The 16,462-nt window shown below is 41.2% G+C and overlaps 1 protein-coding gene across 4 annotated transcripts in view; it reads left to right on the forward strand.

Moving 5' to 3' along the window:
• The window catches only part of adgrl3.1 (adhesion G protein-coupled receptor L3.1), a 198,557-nt gene extending 182,452 nt beyond the window's left edge, over positions 1–16,105 (forward strand). Inside the window, exons 20-24 of one of the 4 annotated variants that reach the window (XM_053619428.1) lie at positions 1,742–1,870; positions 3,210–3,306; positions 4,494–4,529; positions 8,020–8,145; positions 13,471–16,105. In XM_053619428.1, coding sequence (XP_053475403.1) covers positions 1,742–1,870; positions 3,210–3,306; positions 4,494–4,529; positions 8,020–8,145; positions 13,471–14,336 — 1,254 coding nt within the window. In that variant the 3' untranslated portion in view covers positions 14,337–16,105. The remainder of the gene's footprint in view (positions 1–1,741; positions 1,871–3,209; positions 3,307–4,493; positions 4,530–8,019; positions 8,146–13,470) is intronic. The other 3 variants (XM_053619431.1, XM_053619429.1, XM_053619432.1) reach the window with 3 other exon arrangements.
• Positions 16,106–16,462: the final 357 nt, after the last annotated feature.

The raw sequence follows: 16,462 nt of genomic DNA on the forward strand, positions 1-16,462 counted from the left end.
ACCATGGAATGGAGGTGGGGGTGGATGCAAGTGCAAATAATTTATTGTATAAAGTACATTTTAATTCGATAAATAAATACAAATAATGTAAAGACAGGTATGAACCATCAGAAACGGAGATTCGCTAGTCGGATATAGCATGAGAATACTCACCCTCAGAGTTGTCAGTGTAACTCGAAATATATCATTTGAAGCCCTTCTCCTTCTTACTGTTGGGTGTAACAGCTGACTGCTTCACAATACGATTAACGTCAGCCCATGGTCAGGCAGGGAGACAGTCATTAATTTCTTTATATCTTAATTTTATGTTGTTATTCATTTTTAATCTTTCTTTTCATGTTACACATAGACTCGATTGTACTCGGAAAAAATTTCAGCATCCAAAATGTCCGAGTCCGTGTCAAGTTCGAGTACAGATTTACCCGAGTGTGTGACAAGTCCGAGTTCGTTCATAATTGGACTCGAGTCCGGACTCGATTCCGAGTCCAGGATCGAATACCCCAACTCTAGCCCATACCCCTCAGAAGGCGAACAGTTGATGTTCCAACAAATCCACGGCATCCTCCTTCTACCGGGTAGAACACAGTTCTCCCCCCAGCCTCCTTACACTCAGCAACTGAGTACTTCAGCCCCTTCCTCTCAAAGGCAACTTCTATTCCTTCCTCCCATGGGACAGGTAGCTTGATAAGGAGCACAGGCTTGGCGCCACTGGTCCACATCACCAATGGATCCTGAGTGTTACAACAGAAAAGCATACATCCATTTTCAGGAGATTGTGAGGAGATGCCTATGATGCAACACGATGGCAGAAAAATCGGACGTGCTCTCTTTGTGGGAGGGATCAATCACAGCAATGAGTCCCTGTGAGTTTATGTATGCAGAAGAGGGCAGATAGTGCTTTCCTCTGAGTGTGTTACGCTGCCATGTGATGCAGCATGAGCAACAGTTTGAAAACGTGCAGTTGGCTGGCTTCACGTGTCTCAGAGGAAGCACGTGTTATCCGTTACTATCCCCGGTTGGTAGCTGTGGTGTGATGCGAAGAGCTGGCTGGTGGGCGGGAATGTGGTGGCTGGCAGGTAACCAGATTGGGGAGAAAAATGATGAAAGATACAGGTCTTCCTTTCAGTTGAGCATTAATATACAGTACATTTCTTTTTTTTTTTTGAGATTGCAGAGCCAGAATTAGAAATGAAAACTTGTCAGATCTTCTCAAGCCTTGGTTGCTTAAAGTCCTCTGAGGCATGTCTGCGATTTGATTCGCCCGCCGAGACCTACTTACTCTATGAAATGCTACAAATTTCCTGGCAGGCCGTGTACAATTGGCTACAACAGCTGCGCAAACAGTAACGAGGCGTCCGTCTTAACTTTGTTAAAAAGCAATTACAGCCTTATTATTGCAAGTGCAAGTGGGAGTCTGGTTCTGATAAGCCACGTTAATGCTTGAGTGGAGAGGTTTTTGGATCCAGTGATGCATTTAGAGTTCCTGACGCTTAATAACTCAATAGAGGGAGTGAGTTTGGGTGTGTTTCTGTGTGTGTGTGTGTGTGTGTGGCCATGAGCTGTTGATGCTTTTATACCAGTGGAAAGGTCAGCCAGCATGTTAACTATTAAAGTCTGCCTGTGTAATTGACTGTCTGATCACAACACTTAATTGTTCTCTCTCTCTCTCCCTCTCTCTCACACACACACACAAAAATCTGCATTCTCGACTAATATATGGTGTGTGCGTATTTGTTTTCAGGTGCGGAAGGAGTATGGCAGATGCCTTCGTACGCACTGCTGCAGTGGGAAGAGTGTAGAGTCAACCATTTCAACCTCCACCAAGACCAGCACAGCACGGACACCTGGACGCTACTCTACAAACTCTCAGGTAACACACACACACACACACACACACACACACACACACACACACACCAAACGTGAAGCTCATTACAAAAGGGAGGAGTGGAGCGAAGCGGAGTTTATAGTATACTACAGAAATTCGCCCTTTCTTTAATCAGTTAAAGAATGTCACATTTTATCCATTAATAGTTGCATTTAATATTATGGAACGTCTATGAAAGAAGTCTACTCCCTGTTATCAATGACATTATAACAGCTCTAAACAGTCATTTCCTCACAAGCCTCTTCCCCCCCCCCCCTTTCCTCTCTCGAAGTTCATAAAAAAGAAAAGAAACGCAGCTTGTCATGTTTCCAACGAATGGAAGAAAGCATAAACTCCTCTGTCCTGAAGACCTAAAAGTTACAGCTGTACATTTGTGTTACAAACCACTGACACTGGAGACTCCTTCAAGAAATGCTAAATAAATATCTTCACCAGATCAACAATTACACACGTTTTTGTTTTTTTTCTTCTTCTATGTACAGCATCTGCTATACAAGTCCCATAAATTACTTGTCACATACCGGGGATGCAAGTGCAGGCAGGCAGACAAATCCAAAACGTTAGGCATTATCAAAGTTAAAAGAAAAACAAAACAGGTGTAGGTCAGGCTTGGTAAAGATTAGGCGGCACTGAAGCAATACTTTGTGACGTAATACAGAAACACAAGAGTGTAAATAGACAAACTAATCAAAGGGGGAAACAGAAACAGCTGTGGACAATGATGACACATAAGGGAAACAACCAATCACAAAAAAAAGGGGTGGAGACAGGACAGAAACCGAAACAAAACACACGTGGCAAAGTAAACAAAGTCACGTCAACCCGGAAACACGCTGTCGGGAGCTTAAGAAGGGAAAATGCCTGACATTACTGTAGAAGCAACAATATATCACATAAGAACAAGTGCTTTATGAAGCTTGCAGGTGGAATACTGCCAGATCTGCTGTAATAGAAAATTAATCAACACCTTCTGACCAATCAGAATCGAGCATTCTGTGGTATAATGAATCCATCAACCTTGTTAATTCCTTCCTGCCTTCCTGTTCTGTTGGCTCTATCCCCCCCCCCCCCCCCCCGTCCCCGTCTCCTCATTATTTATAAACCATTTTCCCATGTACTACTTGAAAAGAAATTTCCTCCCATCCAGTGGTCAAAATATAAATGTAGTATTGAAAGGTCCCACGAAAATATGTTCCATTTCCCCATTCCTGTGGGATTCGGTAGACCAAAAAAACAAGCGGAGCGTTTTAGAGGAAGACGCATGGTTTTTTTTTTTCTTTTCGATATCAACTCGCTCTCTGTTCTTTTTCCTCTTTCTCAGAGTCGTATTCGGAGGATGTGGAATGACACGGTGAGGAAGCAGTCGGAGTCTGCCTTCATCACGGGAGACATCAACAGCTCAGCTACTCTGAACAGAGGTAATGCGTGCGTGCATGCACACACACGCACACACACACACACACACATGCACACACAAAATTGTGGATCCACCTAGATCTAGACCAGGATAAAGCACTTACTGAAGATGAATAAATGAATCATCACTCACATGTACTGGGATTTTTTATTTTATTTTACTTATATATATATATATATATATATATATATATATATATATATATAATAACAGAGATGTGACCTTTTGACCACTGCAAGTGATTTTTGCAATGTCTCCTGCTGTTCTGCAAAACTGTGTGTGCTAGCTGACGTGCTTGTGTGTGTGTGTGTGTGTGTGTGTGTGTGTGTGTGTGTGTGAAACAAAGAAAGATACTGGAACAGCATCAGTACATTTATTTCCCGACTTGCTGATATTGAATCCCCCAGCAGTCCAACTGCAACGGACATCTGGTGTGTGTGTGTGTGTGTGTGTGTGTGTGTGTGTGTGTGTGTTTTCTGCTTACCAGCAAACTCTGTCTGTTTTGGTTACGCTTGATACTGCTTGAATGATAATCTGATTTTTTCCTTTACGCTCCTTTTTTATTATTATTATTTTTATTTTTTAGAAATAAGCAAAGAAAGCAAACTTCCCCGTATACGCTATTCACCTTAATTGCAAAGCACTTGTCCTGTAGTTATAGAGTATCTAATCATAAAATTCACCTCCCCAGCTTCTTGTTTTTATGCGCTTGTTGAGTTCACTTCGCATCTCAGAAAGACTCCTCATCTACAACACGAGAGTGGCCACTCGACGCGCATGAAGAATTGTGTAGTGTGGAGCAGATTATTCACCAGGGACACACTCACTTGGCAGCAAGAGCAATGTATATAAAGCAGTTTCTTTGGCTATTTGCAGTGCTTACTGAGGTACAATCTGTGGAATAGCTTATATGTTATATCCCAGTTACATGTCACTGAGACTGAATTCTGGAAATCAGCCAAAAATATCAACTCTTTCTCCCAATAGGATGGTTAAAGAAAACATACCAAAACATACCAAAACAATATGGAATTGTTTTTTGTTTAGTCTACTTTCTGACCTTTCCCTGGCTGTCTTCCTGCAAACAACATGTGTAAGGAGCCAGTTCAAGAAACACTGGAATAAAAACATTCAGTCTGCCTACAGATGTCCAAAACCTTGCTAACGAAGTGTGATTTCCTCTGACAGGCTTTGATCAAGTGCTACGCAACCATAGCGAAACAGGTACTAACTGTCAAAAAGTACGCCGTCACATCATCAAAACACACTCTTGATTCTAAAATGACACCAAGTAGAAGAAGTAGAACAGAACAGAAAGTGACTGAATGAATCGACTGTTTCCCCACTGATGTAACCATGAACAGAGCAGTCGAGTGAAGAAATGACAATAAGGCTCGTATATTAAAAGCGAATTTTACCTCAGCTGATGAGACAGAATTATGTGATTGATGCTGATAATCAAAGTGAGAACTCATTTCCTGTTGTCCATCCATCCATCCATTCATTTAGCATACCGCTTATCCTATACAGGGTCGTGGGGAGCCTAGAGCCTATCCCAGGGGACTTGAGGCACAAGACAGGAGACACCTTGGATGGGGTGCCAAGCCATCACAGGGCACAATCGCACACATATTCACATACTATGGACAGTTTAGAGATGCCAGTCAGCCTACAATGCACGTCTTTGGACTGGGGGGACCGGGGTACACGGAGGAAACCTTTGAAACACGGGGAGAACGTGCAAGCACACTGAGTGGAGGTGTGCGGGTGCGAGGAAAACGTGCTTACCACTAAGCCACCCTCCCCATTTCCCATTGTAAACGTATAACTCTTAAAAATGTGGCAGTATTGCTGTTGGTCTTCCATCAACTGGTCTTTTTCACTTTTGTGGGAAGCAAGACTTTTCGATTGTTAGAACTGTTAGAAGTTCTGTTTGAGATACATGCCACAGAGAAACATCGCAGTTCAGGAGGAAAGCCTGTACTTTTCAAAACTGCTGTGTGTTTAGCAGAACGTGTCAAACGTTCACGTGTCGAGTGTGTGACGAATTGAACTGAGAACGTCGCCTATGGTTATGTGATTGGATAAAAGTTAACGCTTTGTAGTTCTACAACAGTGTCAGATCCACATGTAACTCTATTGTCTACAGCACAATCAGGTTGCCTGCTAGCCCTTAACATTCACACTTGAGCATAATAAATCAGCACCAACATGCGAGTACATCCAGACAAAACGCTAATATGAATACATCAGGTCCAAGCGCTACACACCGCACCCCCCTGCTGGAACCGTTTGATTTTGCCAAATCTCATTAATAGCCCAGATGGATATGATAAATTGGATGTTTCCGTCAAGCCAGAAACCTGCATGCGTCCACAGAAGGTTACCAGTTGAACCCTCTCATTTACAACACGGGAGATGATGCTGACAGTGTGTTGAGGGGTTTGAATTTCGCTTCTGAACAAAAGGCGTAGAAATGATCAAAACGTCTTTCTTTGTTCTGAAGTATCTGACTTACAATTTCAGCATGGATTTAAAAAAAAAAAAAATACAATACGGATTAATTTGCGACTGCCCTCTATTCACTTGGAGAGCTCATACAAGACCCAGCGAGTAGCAGTTTATATAAGAGCACATTTGGAGAAAGCGACAAGCATGGCTAGGCAATTAGGAGAAGTGAAATGACAGCATAGTAGTTTGTGTAGTGATTTAATTGCAGCTGTGAAGGGAACCTGCTTAGTGGACAGGGAGTTCAAATGCAGTGCAGCAGCAAAAAAAAAAACCCCAAAAAACCAAGGAAAACTTATTAAACAAACTTGAGCAAAGCTAGAAAGCAACATTCTAGACTGTTCCCCCATATAACAACTGCTCGTGCCAATAATAGAAACCGTTGCCCTTTCCGTTAAAACAGTCACTGTACATGATTACTATGCACAACCATGTAGGATAATTGATATTCTGGTCTGAAGTTCAAATGCTATTCCAAAGGAGGCGTTCAACACCTGAAGAAGAAGAGACCTCTTCCGTAGCCTGTCCAACAGCCTGTAAAATCAGTGGGGGTTACAAACCTATTTAAAAAAAAATCTGTCTAGTTTTAGAAAGCTTTACTTAGTCTAGAGCTGGTTGAATGGCTAGGTTGCATTAACCGAAAAGGCAATAAGGAACCTTCGAATGCTTTGCAACGGTTTAGCGGTCATTCAGCTGTCTTACGCTATTCAGATCAGACCAGTGCAATGTTAAAGAGGAACTCGATCACAATGCAAAACATCGCCATCACCAGGTGACCGATCGGTGTGCAGGAATGGCGCTTTGTCCAGTTATGCGATGATCCGACAAAACTGAACATTGTGTACAGACGAATAGAAATTCCACTTTGTAAACTCCTGGCATGATCTTGTCTGGGGCAAGATCTCTTGCAAGCTTGAGGTTTAGAGAAATCCTGCTGAATCCAGAAACAGTTCAATATTAAAAACACGGACCAGTTGCACCAGCTGAATGTGATTTAAATCATATCTTGGAAGTAGTTCGTTTAAATCTAGCAGCACAGACGCTTAAGGTACATGATAACTAGTAGTGCGTAGGGTTGTAGTCAAGACCAAGTGGTCAAGTCACAATCCTCTCCTCAGTCTTCTGATTGAAGTACTGGGACTCCCAGTGGTGCAGCAGGTAGAGTTGCGACCTCGTGGCTCTAGGAGCCTTGGCTCAATCCTGAGTTGTCTGTGTGGAGTTTCTCTTGTACTCATAGTCTCTTTGTGTGGGTTTCCGCCAGGTTCTCCAATTTCCTCCCCTCCCGAAAACATGCCGTCTCTAATATCTGAATGAGTGTGCAAATGACAATGCATGGTGCCCTGCAATGGACTAACCTGCCATCCATGGTGTACTCCTGCCCCACGCTCAGTCTTCCTGGGGTAGGCTCAATATCCACCATGATGCTGACCAGTCTAAATTGTTACTGAATATGAATGAACGATGGTACTTATGCGCAGTAGTACTCTACTGTCTTAAGGCAGGACATGTGAAAGCTAGTGAAAGCAAAGCCAGTACTACAGACACAGAGCTGATAGAAGGCCCAAATATCGATGTAGACATACTTATGAATAATTTGTCTACAAGCACATTAGACCTCAACAACCTGAAAGAGCACCTTCAGGCAGGCAGTGTTTGTGAACAAGTTATGAAAATGTGCACAGAGGACACCGAGATAAATGTCACGGACCACTAAAGCTATACTGTTCGAGATCACTCTGAAAGGAAACAAGATTCATGATATCTACTGCAATAAAAAAAACACCGCTCTCTCAAAGCTCTACAAAGGACATCAGTGGGAATGGGAGTGGACTTATTCACACTAAAAGGGCATATATGTCATATATTATTAGTATGCAGGTGCATATGTTATTTGCTTGTAAAAAAGAAAAAAAAAGGGCATACTAAAGATGTGCCCTTTTTACTAGCTTAACAGCTAGCCTGCTAACTAGCTGTGTGTATATATATATATATATATATATGTATATGTATATGTATATATATACAGGGCTTGGCTTCACAGATTTGTATGCAGATTTATTGTCCTGTTGTCTGCCTCATTCTAACCGTTGTGTCTTTCCCTGTTTGTCTCTGTTCTGTTCTTTTCACTTCTTTTATATGTTCTTTTGCCATCTATCTCTCCTTCTTTCTCTCTCTGTTTCTGTCTGTGTGTCTGTATGGATTGTAGGTACCATGGCTAACCATCTCATCTCTAACGCCTTGTTGCGTCCTCATGGCACTAACCCTTATAACACATTGCTGGGAGAATCTGCAGTGTACAATAACCCCTCTGCAAACATGTTCAACACACAAGGTTTGACTATGTCTCTCTCTCTCTCTCTCATACACACACACACACATACACACAAATGGTCTACACACACTTGAAATTATGCTGCTTACTCTTTTCACAATTAATCAGTATTGTAGTAGTAGTAGTAATTCCTAGTACGCATGCTCAGGCTAAAAGTAGCTCCTAAGTGTATATACAGTATCTCGCAAAAGTGAGTACACCCCTCACATTTTTGTAAATATTTGATTATATCTTTTCATGTGACAACACTGAAGAAATGACACTTTGCTACAATGTAAAGTAGTGAGTGTACAGCTTGTGTAACAGTGTAAATTTGCTGTCCCCTCAAAATAACTCAACACACAGCCATTAATGTCTAAACTGCTGGCAACAAAAGTGAGTACACCCCTAAGTGAAAATGTCCAAATTGGGCCCAATTAGCCATTTTCCCTCCCGGGTGTCATGTGACTTGTTAGTGTTACAAGGTCTCAGGTGTGAATGGGGAGCAGGTGTGTTAAATTTGGTGTCATCGCTCTTACGCTCCCTCATATTGGTCACTGGAAGTTCAACATGGCACCTCATGGCAAAGAACTCTCTGAGGATCTGACACGGAGGTGCAGCACGGTGGCCAAGACCATACAGCGGTTTAACAGGACAGGTTCCACTCAGAACAGGCCTCGCCATGGTCGACCAAATATATATATATATATATATATATATATATATATATATATATATATATATATATATATATATATATATATATATATATATAGTACTGTGCAAAAGTCTTAGGCACTCTATTTCTTTAGTACAAACTTTGTTATAGATGTTTTATTTATGACTTTTAGATTCCCAAACATGTCTGTATGTCATTAAAGAAAGCAGCATATTACGTAAGATACACTTTTCAGACAAAGACATAATGGATGTGCTGGATTTTGCTACAAAAATAAGAAGCAAGCGCGACAATCAAAGTCTCCAGAAGAACCGTGGCTGGTTCTGCAAGACGTTCAATAAAACTTACAGATCATTTCCTTATAAAACTGCACACATTGTACCGGAGATTACTATTTTTATTTATTTTTTGTCACACCAAATATTGACTTTTTCATTTACTACTGTATACTGCTCTTTATGGTATTTAAAAAAAAAAAAAAATTAATGTAGAAACATGAATTGAATTATTTTGAAGGCATCTTTGCTCGACAGCATTTCTTTGCATGTGCCTAAAACTTTTGCACAGTACTGTGTGTGTGTGTGTATATATATATATATATATATATATACATACTTTAATAGGAACATCTGCTAATTCATGCAACTCTCCAATCAGCCAGTCATGTGTACAGTTAAAGTTCACATCCAACACCAGAGTAGTGAAAAAATATGATCTCAGTGATTTTGACAGTGGCATGTTTGTTGGTGCCACACAGGCTGGTTTGAGTATTGAGTATCTGAGTGGCTATGACTGAGGTGGTAGAGTGGGTTGGCCACTAATCGCAGGGTTGTCCACTAATCGCAGGGTTGGTGGTTTGATTCCCGGCCCACTTGTCAAAGTGTCCTTGGGCAAGACACTGAACCCCAAATTGCTCCTGATGGTGTGTGTGTGTGTGAATGGAGACACAGTGTAAATCGCTTTTTAGAACCTCTAAGGTTAAACGCATAGTATATAAGTGCAGATCGTTTACCATATTTCAGAAAATGCTGATCTCCTAAGATTTTTGAGACTGGTTGAGGTGACAGGGAGGCTACTGTAACTCAATAAGCACTCTTTACAATGACGGTGAGCAGAAAAGCATCTCAGAATGCTCAACATGTCACACTTTGAGGTGGATGGGCTACAACAGCAGAAGGCCACATCGAGTTCTTCTCATGTCAGTCAAGAACAAGAATCTGAGGTTATAGTGGGCAGAGGTTCACCAAAACCAGACAGCTGAAGATTGGAAAAACATTGCCTGGTCGTTTTCCAGTCTTCAGCTCTTCCTGTTATTAGCTGACAGGAGCAAAACCCAACGTGGTCTTCTGCTGCTGTAGCCCATCTGCCCAGCTTGAACCAGTCTGCCCATTCTCCTTTGACCTCTCTTCTCAACAAGCCATTTCCTCCTCTCACTGGATGGTTTTTTTTTCGTTTGTTTTCCGCACCATTTTATGTAAACTCTAGAGACTGTTGTGTGTGAGAAACCCAGAAGGTCAGCAGTTTCTGAAATACTCAAATCAGCCCATCTGGCACCAGCAACCTTGTCATGGTCAAAGTCACTGTGATCGCATTTTTCCCCATTTCTGATGTATGATGTGAAGAGGAACTGAAGCTCTTCACCTTGTATCTGCGTGATTTTATGCATGGTACTGCTGCCACATGACTGACAACGTCCAAAAAATTCATTTATTTCTTTTTAAGTTCTTCACAATCTATACAGCCGTCGTCAGTCTTGTTTTTTTTTTTTTTTACATGAATCTTTTATATAAGATGGCTGTGTAAATCAATAATGTAGTTACATGTCAATTAAATTTGAATCCCCTCATTAATTAATACTTAATGTGGCGCATATTTGTAGTCAGACATATTCTGTTTTCTGACTTGTAAGCATTCATTGTTTTGGTCTTTGTCACACATTCTCATTGGTGGAAAGAAGCCCCTCCCACTCCAGAGCAGTTATAACCACACCAAACCTTTAGTGATTTCAATGGAAATTTATTAGCGTTACACGATCTATACGCATTTGCTTTTCATTTCTGCTTTTTTTAAAAAAAAAAAAAAGTATTTATTTTGCAGACACAATTGTATAACGTTAAGAGTTAAATGAAACATCCGGTTATTTTATTTTTCTTTATTACAGCTATGAATCTACCATGCAGCTCTCTGAGAGACTAGGTAGGATAGTAATTTCCAGGTGCTGTTTACAGGATTCTTTAGAAGATATTGCAGGTGTAATGATCATAGTCACACAGCATCATATCACACAATTTTAAAATAAATAAATAAATAGATGCTGCTCCGGTTCCACTGTGTGAATGTTCACTAATAAAAATGTCGAAGATATGGTGAGCTAAGTAATAGATTCGCCTTAAAGGCAGGTGCATGTTTCTCGAAGCGGCTGGAACGTTGTCGCGTAAGCCGAAGCAGGACACGCGTTCAGCGTTTCAAGATTATATCCAAACCGATCGTTTCTTAAGACCAAGAGTTGTACGTAAACTCACAGGTAACAGTTTCGTCGGTTTCGAGCCGATCCGATTTGGATGAAGGGACTGGTGTTACGCTAAACCCAGAGGTTTAGGAAGGAGAGGAAATGTGCTCAGAAGAGCATTAAAAGATCTGCTAGAGACTAGAGCGCACCATTAATATAAGCATGCGTGCAAACGTTCCAGACATGAGAAGAAATAATCTGAGAACGGCATAATTTCAAGTGTGTGCATACATATCAGTCACACACACACACACACACACACACACACACACACCAACACAAACTGTTATAATGCTCTGTACAAATGAAACACATCAACATCTGAAACGTCGTGTTGTTTTGGTTAAATTAACCGAATGTGTGATTTTCGCTGTTTTAAATGTTGCACGTTAATTGAATGACAGCACATTCTTTAAAAAAAGAAAGAAAGAAAAAAATAAAAAAAACCTCCATACAAGAGTTTAATATTATTCAGTAGATGTACCAATTGTACTGAACTCTAAAACCTCACAGAACCTTTTTTTTTTTTTAAAGAGTGTATGCTATTATTATACATGCTGGCTGTAATGTCTATTAAAGCTGCCCTGCCCTTTGTCTTAACTATATATTTTGTCCACTGTGTGCATACCATTAACATTTTCAATGTAACCATGTCTTTTCCCCCACTCTCTCCTTTGTGTCTCTTTTTCTCCCTCCCTACTCTCCCTCTGCCGCTCTCTCTCTCTCTCTCTCTCTCTCTCTCTCTGTCTCACTCTCTATCTCTCTGTTCATGCTGATGTGCAGCCTCCTACAGAGATTCAAGTATGACTCATTTTCTTTTCATTACCTACATCATCAGCTCACAGTTCTCTCTCCCCTGTCGTCTTTTCTTTTCTTTTCTGTCCTCTTCTCTTCTCTCAATAACAGGTGATGATAAAGTGTTTTATTCAAGCTACAGTATGTAAGAATTATTTGGTAAAAATGGAACAACATGATTTTTGAGTCGGGGGATGGGGAGGAAAAAAACAACAACAACAACAACTTTGTAATATGATCTTCCTAAGCGGCTGTGCGTCGCACTGACAGTCTTGTAATACTAATTCACTGTGTCTGTAAGTCGGCGCCGTGTCAGGGGTAGTCGGCTCGGATCTGGCGTGAAATTTGTACGCATACGTCATACGCCAGCTTAGATATGTCATCATGCCCCGACTTTAGGCACGAAAGAAGTCCGACTGCACAAAAACGGCAGCGACAGAGAGTGATATGAGACTATAAAAGGAAAAGGATTCAAAACTTCTAATAGAGTTTTACCATTTATTAGTTCTCTAATTTGGTGGGAAGGGAGTGAGTGATGGATTACGATCCACCAGTTTATCCTTGTTGTAGAATTTGTGAAGTTGTTTGTGAAGAGACGACTCATAATGAGTAATGACTAACTGGAGGTGTTTGTGAGGTTTTCGGTGTTATGTTAATGGTTTGTTTGATATCGAGTGTAATAATATACCGCCTTGAATTCTCTATGTAAAAACGTTCCTTTTGTATAGTTCCTCAGATTTGAAGGTATGGGCGAAGTGAACTTGTATATTCTCACGCTTGACCACCAGCAGTTTTCATGTCATGTATGAGATCCGTCACTGTCTACTGAGATTTTAAGGCAAATCACAACAGTGCTGTATAACAATAATGCCATTCTATATTTAATACTTGACCGGCAAGTGTCGTTTATTTTAGACAGTTTTATTAGTGGGGAAATGTCAAGTGTATGGAATATTGTGCTCATACAGATAGAGATGTTCAGAGGTCTTGAGGAAAAGCTCTTACATTCAGCTCACAGTCTGGTGTGAGATTATAGCGAGGCAAACGCTTTTCATTTCTTCCAGAGGTTATACTGAGGCTAGCTAGCTAATGTTAGGTGACTTGTTTGTTCTGGTGCTTATCAGAAGTCAGAGTCGCGGTAACCAGTTGAAGGTAGCTAAAAGACAATCTCTTGTCGGGAGCTTTTTTTTTTAACACTTCTGTAGTCGTAAAAACTTGGGCTGTAGACTACTGTAGCTATACGACTTACATCCTGTAGCTTTAATATCATGTTATATAGACTTGTCTCAAATCAGAATGAAACACATTTTAAATTATGATGAGTTATGGAAGTTTTGGTAAAGGTTTGTGTCCATTTTTTCAGAGGGGATGCTGAATAATGCGCGAGATGCCAGTGTCATGGACACACTACCGCTCAACGGCAACCATGGCAACACTTACAGCGACTACCTCACATACGGCTCATCCTCACCAACTACACTAGAGAAGAAGATCCTGAAGGAGCTGACAGCCAACTACGCGTCCACCTACCACCCCAGCGCTAAGCTTGCCAACCACGTCGCCAATGGAGGCGTTCCCAGCCCGGCGAGTACGGCAGGCATCAACCGTGATGACGAGAACGCTGCTGCTGTTGCCCTGGGAATCTCCAGAGAGGATGAAAACAACGCCCACACCGCCCTGAGCTTGGAGATCATCAGGGAGGAGTCTCAGGCACCTCTCCTCCCACCAAGACCGCTGCCTCCAGATGGCCACCCCCCATTACACACGTTCTCCACCCACCGGCGCCTTCCGCAGGAAAACAATGAGAGTTTTTTCCCTCTACTGAAGAACGAGACACACTCATCTCACGTGCTCAGAGACTCATTATACACCAGCATGCCGACTCTCACCGACCACCCACATGGTACCAATGACATCAACGGCATCCGTGACGAGGATGAAGATGAGGACGAAGATGAGGAGGAAGACGAGGAGGAGGACGAGGACGAGGAGGAGGAGGAAGGGAGCGAGCTGCATTTGGCCAATGGGAAAGGAGTCATGGCAGATGCGGATGATGTATACTACAAGAGCATGCCTAATCTGGGCTCGCGCAATCACATACAGGAACTGCAGAGCTACTACCACATGGGCCGTGGAGGAAGTGATGGATTCATTGCGCCGCCTGAAAAGGACGAGTCGTCACCCGAAGAACAGCCGCAAGACCCCTCGCAATTGGTCACGAGCTTATAGGCGCATACATACACATCTTGTGAGTGTGTGTGTGTGTGTGTTTGTGAGAGATGCAATGCACAAGGCACGGGAACCACTACCTACTGCACTGATCAATCCCTAGAGAAACTGATAGCAGATAGCTGCCCAAAAACCAATGACAGGAACCCAGAGTCAGATAGCACTAGGAAAAAGGACCAGGTAGGGCAACTTTCAGTTAGGACTAGTACCAAGAAATTCAAAATATTCAGCGTGGTTGATCAGATCTATCAGATGTACAAAACACAGGCTCTTTTTTTTTTGTGTGAAACCATCAGCCATTTTGAATAGCAGACTGGGAAAGAACATACTGAATGACACGGTATCCATCAGCAGCCACGTATTCCAGTGAGACACGTTATCGATTACCCTGTCACTTCTCCCCTCTACACAACTTTTTCCCAACTGCTGTCTGGCCATAAATCCTCTGGATTGTCCCTGTGTGAATAAAACGATAGCGACAAACTAGTTGCCATTTTAGATGATTATCTATGTTGATAGACACCGACCTGGACCTTGAACTCGTTCTGAACTATAATCCTCTACCCAGAATTCCTCTAAACTTCGGGTGACGATCCTTTGCTGCACACATTCCTTCCTTCCTGTTTAACACTGATTACTGTTGTATACCATGTATCACATCACAACAAAGCATCTAATCCTTAAGACTTAAGGAAGCATCCTTTTCTTACTTTTATTTTTCAGTAATATCAGTTATCGAGAGGTAATACGCACTAATAACTAAAGAAACGGGATTTCTATGTAAAATGTACAGAAGCCCTTTGCATCACATATCACGTACACCTCATAGTTTTGATACTACTTTTTTTCCCCCCCGCGTATGTGTTTGTGTAGAAGTAGACCAATCCAAAAAAAAACTGTGCTGGTCCTCTGCACTATTCCCCCCACTTACCACTAGGAGCGCCCATTCACACACACACACACACACACACACACACACACATGCATACAAACACACACACATTCACATATAACACATATATTCAATAAAGACATGCAACCACACATTCCTTATTTATCTTATTTATCATCCAATAACCACGTTTGTTTTGTTGCATTGTCCACTCTGATTTTAATTTCAATGCAAAAACATACTGTCAGTTTTGGCCAAAAAGAAAGAAACGATGGCTTTAAGACCTGCAGGTTGAATGTGTCCTGTTCCAAACTGTTCCAGTTATCACAGATTTAAATGATGATTATATACAAACAGGAAGTGGTCACCAGATACCCTACATCCAGTACATCTACTAGTATCTAATATATTTAGCTTCCAGGTCTTTCTCGTTGTGTGTAGGGCCTCAGTAATTCTACCGATTGGAATAAGTGTAAGTTATACAGAATATCTGCAAGTAAAAGAACAAGCTGTTAAGAATCGATTGTCGCTGAAGACAAAATCAGCATGGAAACGGGGCTGTTTACTCTTTCTTGACTTCCTGTAGCTTGCACATCTACTTCTTTTTATTTCCCTGAGAAAAGTGACTTGGTATTTATCCCCACAAGGTGCTTTATCAGATCGGAATTGTTGGATCATTGGTAGAGGAAAGATTTTAAAAATCAAATCGGCACTGAGACCTTTTTTTATTCTTATTATTACCATCAATATTGTTAATATGATATCTATGGAATTATTATTTATTCTTTTCATATGCATTCGAAATTGAATGAGCTCATAACTAATATTTGTTGTAACAGTGAAAGTTGTTTGCCAACAAATAAAATGACTGAATTGATATTTAGGAGATTATTTTTTTTGGTGTTGTTGTCAATGGTGAGTTTGAGTTTGTGGGTTTCTACACGTGTTTATAATATTCAGAGATCATGGAGAACTGCAATATATAAAGAAGGGCATTTCAACCATAGACCGTAACACCAGGTAGAAACTAGTAACAAACGTTAAATAAGAAATAAAACAATAAAACGCTGCTATAAGACAAGAATCAATGACTCGTTAGTGTGACGCTGTGACAGCAATTTTTTTCTTTAATTAATTACTGACACGTTAATATATATTTAATGCTGTTTCACATTATAACACATTATAGCAGCTATGAACCATTGGTCCAGCACCAGTCTGTCTTTTCTATCTT

This window comes from Ictalurus furcatus, chromosome 29, assembly GCF_023375685.1.
Source record: "Ictalurus furcatus strain D&B chromosome 29, Billie_1.0, whole genome shotgun sequence".
In the NCBI taxonomy this organism is placed as follows: Eukaryota; Metazoa; Chordata; class Actinopteri; order Siluriformes; family Ictaluridae; genus Ictalurus; species Ictalurus furcatus.